We start from the raw sequence: 9,419 nt of genomic DNA, 5'->3' as shown, positions 1-9,419 counted from the left end.
GTTGAATATCCGTAGAAACTGCTCCCATTCCAGGGCGACCTCAGTCCGTCATTAATGAAGACACTATTGGACAAGTAGAAGCCGCCATCCTGAAGGATTGTCGCATAAGCATTCGCCAACTAGCTGAATGTCAAAAAGTGTGGAAAAGAATAATGAGCATTTGCAAGTGTATAAGGTGTTTGCACGATGGGTTCTCCGGCTACTGACATCTTTCCAAAAGTAGGAACCAATCACTTGCTCCTAGGAAACTTTGATCTTGTATTACGAAAATCAGCAGGAGTTTCCTGACATACAACATGAGGACGAAACATGGGTCAATCACTACGATACAGAGACTAAGGCCGAATCACAGCAATGGAAGCGTACTTAGTCGCCAACTCCAAAAAAGGCCTGTGTCCAACCCACAGCTGGCAAGGTCATATTGGACCAGCTAGCGATTATGGATTTTTTGGCGAAGGGTACCACAATTAATAGATATACTATAATCCACTGCTGCAGAAATTACGGGAGTCCATCAAAACCAAAAGGCGTCGAATGCTCAGCAAAGATGTCTGTATTCTTTACGACAAAGCTCCAGTTCAGAACTCGCATACTGACCTGACACGACACAAGCGCGGTCCTGCAGGTAGAAAATCCTTTCTGATTCCTTGTATTCTCCTGACCTTACACCATCTGACTTTCAACCTCTTAACCATGAAGACACTTTTGAAGTGGAAGTATTTCAAAGACGATGAAACGTTGATTTCTGATGTTCGCTGTCTTCTGGAACAATCTGCGGACTTCTATAAACGACGTCTTTACAAGTCCATAAAGCGATGGGAAAAGTGTGTGGTCATTGAAAGTTCCTATGTACAGAGGTACTAATGTCTGTATTAAATTTCGTTTACCCCAGTCAACCGTAAGTGGGTCAGGAGAAATCTTTAATGAAATCTTACATATATATGAAATACTATCCAATGTTAGGTTAACGAATATAAAGATGAACTAACTTGTCACAGATCTTAACAACTGTAGAAACTCTCACTTGAGCTAGAGTGAATTACTTACTAGAAAACAGAGAAATACTAGGTGTCTCACTTAAACAGACAAATAGTAGGGTTCCGTTCAAAGTATACTCCTGCAATATTGTTTAATATTATTTGTTTGTAACATAAATTACGATTTACAGTAGTTGCTTGTTAGTTTGGTTTGAGTTCTGTTTATCATAGTATTATGAGACTAGAGTCTTTCTATTTCAAGTATGCCCTCGGAAAATATGTGAAACATACTTCGGCCCCACCCGCGCTACCCTCTGACGGAGGAAACCCTCCCTCTGCTTACGGGAAAGAAGTGAATGACCTCTGCTGTGTTGCCAGTTTATCATTCAGTTGTTTGGTCTTCACGAGTGAAGATCGTAGGCTACTTAGAATGGCTAACAACACAGTGCCCAGTGAAGTCCGTAAAATAATTTATTATGACAACGCTTCCGCATTCAACAATTGAAAGAACTCCGCCGCAGCACAACTTGTCCCTCCTCTTTCGAGGGAGGTATGGGAAAACACACAACGACAGCAGCGTCAGAAGGGGCACAGTTGAAACAGAAAGGCTCTACCTGTAACGTAAAAAATTACCACGCGTTTCAAAGCTAAGTATACTTCGCTCGGGTCAGGCCGGTATTACGTGGGACGCCCAGTATAATCACACACTCTAAAATAGATATACTATTAACCCATTCGCTGAACGCCTTATCAGATAGGGAGCGAACAAGTAAATGAAAAACAGAAAAAAATGCATAGCACGGATGTGTTTAGGTATGTGGTGCCATCTTAAAATTCCTTTAAAACAGATCTACAACAATAAAGTCAAAGCTACTCACTTAAAGGAGATCTACAATAGTAAATTCAAAGGTACTCACTTGAGAGGTCTACACAATAAAAGTACTTACTTTTGCTGCTCCAAATTATTACGGTAATTGCTTTAAAAAATTAAATTAAACGTCGAAGTTTTGCTCACAGCTATCAGCATTGTCAAAACTTCGGTAAGGAACGGTATTTGGTAGGGATAGTGTGTACGAAAATTAAATATTTACAAAATTAAATATTAAAAAAATCTTACTGTTCCACAGAATGCATAAACTACAAGACTGTCGCTTAAATTTTGACAAGATAAAGGACATCTATATATATTACGAATATAAGTAATGAAAAAACTGGATAAATTGATCTTACCTCAGGTTCTTTTATTTTCTCTAAAGTAAGAAGCCGTCGACTCGAGTGGCTTGTCAATATCTGCTCGGAGTTGGATTTCAGAACAAAACTCGGGTGTTGTGGTAACTTGTCTTCACTATAGTCACTCCTAAAGAATAAAGAACTACATTACCCCAGCATCAATAACAGTTACCAAACTAACACTAAGCGCTCTGAGTCATTTTCAATGTAAGCAATATATCCAACTCACCTTAAAACGTCTCAATCTAATTATAAGCACTGTCTTGGAAGACGATTACTTAACTTACCATTTACCCGTTTATCGTGCCCGCGGATTTTCCTTTTTCTTCCTACTTTCTCATTCCACCATTTTTTAATGATCACTCGTTTCGTTAATCATCTGTCTCCTTAAGCCTCAGTTGCCAGCTTGAACTGAAGGCAAGCCCGGGACCAGAGTATTTGTGTGAATGAGAGAACAAATTTGAAGCTGATGATTATTGCATATTTACTGTATTACCACCGTTACTTCAAACACTCATGACCACTCATGACTATTAATAACTGAAGTGCTTAGAAATGAAATGAAATCTTTCAGTTTTACGTCCCACGGTTATGCCGGTTAGGCTAAAGGAGACGGTGATTATGAGAAATGAATAAAATGGTGGAATGAAGAAAGTGGGAGAAAACGGGAGAACCCCGAGAAAACCCACGAGCACGGTGTTTGTCCACCACAAAGTCCACACGGCGCGAGCTGGGATCGAACTAGGGACCCCAAGCACCGGAGGTGAACGCCCTACCACTGAGCCACCGCGCCCCACTGAAGTGCTTACAGGATAAAAGTTGTTACTTTTTTTTTTTTTTTTTTTTTTTGAAACGCTGAATTCTTGCGGTTCTTGCACGTGTTCTATGTTAGTCATACTACGTAACACATCATTTAGTAAGTCCTCGTCTGAGTGCAGATATTTAGAAACGATGAAGGGGGTATGTTAACGGACAAAGTCAATTTTCCCGAAATGTACAATTTGTTACATACCACTTTTATCCTCTAATCGCTTCAACTATCAACACTATCATTACAAATATATATATATACACTGTATCGAACTAAATAAAAATAAATTAGTACTTTATTTTTAAGTTCCTCGCTGAATCAAGTAGAATCTTGCTTTTCAGATTCGTTTTATCATCATCTTAACAGATATATTCACAACTTCATCTGAACACTGACATCGGCCATTACAAGTTCTGCCGGAATTGTATTTCTACCATCTCATCATACAGCTTTCGTTACACCAAATATTCGTTCGACGTGCCTATTACTGACTGGTATAGCGAGAATATATTGCACTACTTTAATCAAGTTTGATGCATCTGTTTTTTCGAAAAACGCACTCAATAAATTACAATTATTATTATCTTGCTATCAAGTGTCGATATCACAGATTTCAAACAGACTCACGCATTGTGCAATTTGTTTTCATCGAAAAAATTTTAAGTTTCATCTCCACTTTTGTCAAATCATGAAATGAAAATATTGTTGTTGCCACGCGAACGCAACAATACCAAAAATTTAAACGTAGCCTTTTGTTACGATAAAAAAATATAATCATTGTAAACTAAATACAACATATAAGGCACAAATGTTATACATAATTTATTGTAAGTAATTCAATATTTAAGTTCGTAGAACTTATTTCGAACCCACGTTCATAAATTCTAACCATGTAACGGTAAATTAAAGATTTCTTTTTTCATATCTTTTTTTTTTCATTGTGCCTTCGAAAATTGATGTTTTGAATTTTAAATTTATTTTCTTATATTTTGAATATTTATCTACGTAGTGTATTCTACGGTAGTTCATGTTTTAGTATGACACAATTAATTCAATGTTTGCACTATTTACAGACCTACACGATATGAGACAGATAACCCTCTTCAGTCAACACCCAGCTACGCACGTCAGTAGGAATTAATAAAAACTGTTAATGTCATTTAATTACGTTTTTGTCACTTGAAGCACTCAAAAAAAAAAAAAAAAAAAAAAAAAAAAAAAAAAAAAAAAAAAAAAGAATTCCTTTGAACGCCAGTCAGTGATTTTGTTTCTGCGACACACCATTATGGTTTGTCTAAACAGTGGTGGAAGATGGAAGTTATGTGCATTTTTCCGATTCCGAGATATTATACATCTCGTGTAACAATCTGTTTTGCCACAGTTTTCATAATAGGATCATTGGTAGGTAGTTGTGTTTCCTAGTTTTCCTAAGTTGCATATATATCCTTCCGATTATCTACAACATGTTTACTTTAATAATCCACTTTCTTTACGGCTTCTGAAGGAAGTTACTGAACACACTATTAACAAAATTTTGAGAGAAGTGCTTCGCTAACTTCTAAGATATCCTATGAAAACTGCGATACTGTGGTGTGACGAGTTGATCTACTCCCAAATCAAACCATTGCAAAAAACACAAGTTCCCACAATTCGATAGGTTCATGTGCCCTATACCTGAGATCAAACAAACAAACAAACAATATCTCAGATAATCTACTTTTGGACAAGTCCTAAGGTTTCAAGAAGCTTTTCATTTTTTTCATCCCCACCTTCACAGGTTGTTACCCGCCTAATGTCCACGTTTGACATATGGGTGTTCGAATTCCTCAAACAATACATCAAGCTGTGACCATTGTGTACGTCTACCTATGACTATAATTCGTCGTCTGTCATCTGTGCGCACTTCCGCCGTAACATCAAATGTAAATGACTAAGTTTTTACGGTGAAAGTAACTTCCTTCGGAATGTTCGAATTTTTATCTTTATCTGGTGAACCAAAACTTTTTAATAGATGAATTCTACGCCAAGTAACGTAATTGGTTTCTTCACTCTTATCTAAATATATGCCAAAAGAATTTATGCCTATAGTTACTGTAAACGGCCTCATGATATTATTATTTATTTTTTAAAAACAAGAACTCGAAACTAAACTCTAAAATATTCCATTAATTTCCACTTTCTAAGTATTGTTTTCTAAGTTTGGTCTAATCTGTGCTAACTGGTCCTTTGACCATGTTTGAAGTTGTTCCAACATACTAAAATCCATGTTTACTAAAGTCACAAGTAACCAACTCACAGTATAAAACATGCAAAAAATAAACACTTGAGTTCAATAACAAAATGTAAACAAGCACTTTTCTAAAACTATTTCATCATTTCAGTTACACAAAATTTTTATTTTATTTTAAAATTTCATTTTGCAGAGTATTTCGATAAAAAGTTAACATAATCATCCATTCATCATTATATAAAAGGTGCATATATTACGGGTGTATGTGTGTTTTCAGCTAGGATCAGCTGTTTGGTATTTTCGTTTGTGCGTACTATAAAAATTGACGGAAGAAAAATTCGCGAACAAATAAAATGTTTTAATTTCTTACGAAACAAATTATACTAATGATATTTCTATGATAATTAGATTTACTTTCTATTTTTTCAAACTCTACTCATTGTTTTCTTTTTCTGTTCTTTCTTTTTCTTTTTTTCTTTTTTTTTCACGAGTTAAAACAATCTACGCATGATTTTACACCAAGTCTGCTGCTTGTGACTACGTGATTCAAATGCTTACTGTTGTCGGGTTTTGATAAATGAACGCTAATATATTTAAATACAATTCTATCCGAAGATTAAACTATGTTCTTGTCACGGTTTAGCCACTTCGGGTTGTGACCAAAGTGTACGTCGTGGTTCGGATTAATTTCTCAGTCTCATACTTCGCCCTTTTCTTCCTTTTATCTTCCAGCTATTTTACGACGACTATGATCACTGCCCATGCCTACAACTTCGTTATGCGGTAGCTGGAAACACAACAGATGAAAATGCAGGCAACGTAAATATATTTGTTAGGCTACAAGTATGATGGAATTAAATACTGACTCTACAACAAATAATAATATCACATTTAAATAGTAAGAATATAATATTACTGAATAAGCATAAACGTTACATGCATTCGAGCTCAGAATATAACTACATTCAATAACTTTTCACTGAACATCGATATTGAGATGGCGTGGCTTAACTAAAAGACAACTCACTTATTTCTTCGGCTAGCCTACGAATTAGTCCATCGATGTCCTGGGTTCAATCACAGATGCTACTCCTGGGATTGATGTCCTTAACTGGTTCCAAAGTGCAATCCTCACGTAGATAACAATAAATGAGATATCACCACAATAATCCACTCGCAATGAACGAGATAACTGATTCAACTAATATACACACTAGTGTTACTATACAATTTGGATTTAGTATGCGCAGGAAAATAATTGAAGACGCACACCCTATATTTTAGGCAGCAGTGAACGCTGCTCTTCTGAAAAGCGCGCAACGCGCGAGCGAACGACGACACGAGGATTATCGTCGTGTAGATGCAGAAAGACTGTTTCTGGAATTAATGTTTTGGGTTTGAGTTCCGACTGCTGCTTCCTCAATGAGTATCCCAAACTGGTGTTACGATTATAATCCCTTGTCCATGAGGTTGTCGATGACGCTTTATCATACAAATTCACGTATGTAAAGGTTACTGCGAAAAAATACGAACTATCACTTTTCACATATACAAAACTTCACCAATTCTGACTTGACACTCGATGTATTAAAAAAGAATGTTTATATGCGCGTAACCACATAGTATTGCTATAATTGTAGGCAGCATGAACGCCGCTTTCGATAAAGTACGGCGAGCGCAGGAGTAAACAGTGACGTGGAGATGGTCCTTCCAGGGGTGCCGGAGCACTGAAGCTTTTCCTAGTTAGCTTCTTCGTATGAATGCTTGAGACTGAATTTTCCCGCTTATGACGTATAATGTCAAGTTCACACTCTTTGGCTGAAGAAGTGCGGATATTTCAAATAAACGAACCAGCGATGGGCGATGACAACAAGTAAGTGTCTTGTAATTGTCCCGTTTTTTCGGACTCAGAGAGAACGTTCACAAAGGAGTCATTGTTTCTACATCATATGTCCATATTTGGCTACAAAATCTAACTGAGGCTTACCAACACAGACGAAGAGGCATACCAAAGCGATGAGAGAAGAGTTTCTAGAGTGTTTGGAATATACGAGGCTTGGTTAATAAAGTTCAGAATAAATCTATTTTTCAAGTGTCTTTTTTAAATTAAAAAAAAAAAAAGCTTTAGGACGGTGACAAAGCGATGGCGTTTTATTTATATGTAATCCCTATTCAACTTACATATTTGATTTAAGTTTAGCATTCCTTTCAGTAGCTAGGTTTTATGAGACATACAGCTTAACGTAGGATCCAAAACACATGTGTTCCAGCCGGGAATCGAATTTGGATCTCCCGCGCCTACATATCACAACATAGGTAGCTCTTACTGGCTGAAGTGGACGAGACAATTTTCCGGACACCCTATATTAGAGGCAAAATGCATTTGCTTACCTGTAAACAGGTATCCAACAAACTAGGCGCCCTCCGAAAACCAGATGTTTAGCAGCGAACTTCAGGAGATCTCTGTACAGTTCTCCCAAACCATATTCAATCTTCGAAGGTATATGCCCGGGTAGATGTTCTTCACTAATTTGGTAATTCTTCGTTGTTCCAATTCGCTCAGTAGCTTCACGAATACCGTAAGGCGCTGTAAGAAACACATCGAAGATCAGATTTAAATAAAACAAAAACAATTACTTACAAGAGCTGAACATATTTAAACAAAAAGAAAATTTTGATTCATATCTTTCACGATCTGCTATATAACATACCTAAACTAGACAAAAGTTCTGATACACATGTCGGTGGATAGTATGTATAAGCACGTGCGAACATGCGTATGCTCTATACAGAGATTTATTGGCTATAGTCCAGTGCACAAGCGACAGATACAGGTCATTCAACATGTATGCTGCAGGCAAACACACAGGCTCATAAACTCGGCCAATCGCTAATTGCACCATTTTCGAAGGACGTACAACGACAGTTTCAGGGAAGCAATATCAGGGCGTTGCCTTGAGTAGACCTTGGCCTTTAATTTGGATCACAGATTAGTCCAAGGAGTTGAAGTCAGCGTTACCAGCCGGCTATTGGTAAGCTATGATAACCTTGGGTAACTGGAGGCATGACTAAAGTCTGACTGGCGTGGAATCCTGTTGTATTAGTGGATTTTGGCAAAAAATTATAACAGAAATTCAAGTCCAGTTGTTAGAATACTAGACTAGTATTTCACTACAGTTTCACAGCAGTGGATCTCTGTGACTCCATGATATTAGATCCCACAAACCATCACCACGGCGAAGCGTTGCACTCTGGGAGCGATTGCGGCGGCTTCCTTGGACGATATTGCATACATCGGGTCTTTTTGAGCGTCTGTGAACGAAACGTTGTGATGTGAATCACATGTAAACCATTGCAGAAGTTTCTGTAGTCTTATATATGGAGTTAGGATACGTTTTTTAGGCGATTATACGCCTTAATCTCAACATCCTCAAGCCCCATCGGTACATGCTAAGTGATTACAGTCTCATTTCTTTCGTCATGACACTTTGGTTCCGCAACGGATTTCGCTGTAGTCCGGTAAGCACGTATCTGATGGCCTATGGATCCCTATATTACATGGACGATCCGAATGTGGGTGCCTGTTGGTAACTCTTTACGGTAAGGTAGACGAACATGCGGGTAACCTCGACTGGTTGCAGGAGGTTGACTATCTCACTTAAGATCTTATCTTCCTACAGACTACAGATCTTACCTAACTACAGACCCACATGGTTAACATACTCTCTATCTGTTCTTTATTACTTTCCTCTTCTCTCTATTTGTTTTACCTTTCTTCCCTCTCTACCTGTTCTTTCCTTTTTCTTCCCTCTATCTGATTTTTACTCTTCTGTCTGTTTTTTTCCCCTTTTCCTTCCCCCCTTATCTGTTCTTTTCCCTTTTTCTTTACTTTCTACCTGTTCTTTACTCTTTTCCTTTTCTCTCGGTGTTATTTTCCCATTTTTCTTGTCTGTTATTTTCTCCTTTTTCTTTCCTCTCTATCTGTTCTTTACTTTTTCTTTTCTTTGTTTCCCCTTTCTTCCCTCTATTTGTTCTTCACTTTTCTTTTCTCACTATCTGATCTTTTCCCTTTTTTTCTTCCTTCTCTGTTCTTTACTCTTTTCTTCCCTCTATCTGTTGTTTACTCTTTTATCTCTATCTGTTATTTCCCTTTTTTTCTTTCCTCTTTATC

The 9,419-nt window shown here is 37.4% G+C and overlaps 1 protein-coding gene across 2 annotated transcripts in view; it reads right to left on the bottom strand.

The window, feature by feature from the left end:
* LOC145684230 (tRNA (guanine(10)-N(2))-methyltransferase TRMT11) overlaps nucleotides 1-9,419 on the bottom strand; it is a 49,106-nt gene that overhangs the window by 4,809 nt on the left and 34,878 nt on the right. For both annotated transcript variants that reach the window (XM_081756321.1, XM_081756322.1), the window contains exons 8-9: nucleotides 7,640-7,835; nucleotides 2,208-2,334 (exon numbers count right to left, since the gene is read on the bottom strand). In XM_081756321.1, coding sequence (XP_081612447.1) covers nucleotides 2,208-2,334; nucleotides 7,640-7,835 — 323 coding nt within the window. The remainder of the gene's footprint in view (nucleotides 1-2,207; nucleotides 2,335-7,639; nucleotides 7,836-9,419) is intronic.

Source organism: Thermobia domestica, chromosome 4 (assembly GCF_964235325.1).
Source record: "Thermobia domestica chromosome 4, izTheDome1.hap1.1, whole genome shotgun sequence".
In the NCBI taxonomy this organism is placed as follows: domain Eukaryota; kingdom Metazoa; phylum Arthropoda; class Insecta; order Zygentoma; family Lepismatidae; genus Thermobia; species Thermobia domestica.
Note: the sequence above shows the minus strand (reverse complement) of the source record. Positions and strands in the feature narration are given on the sequence as shown.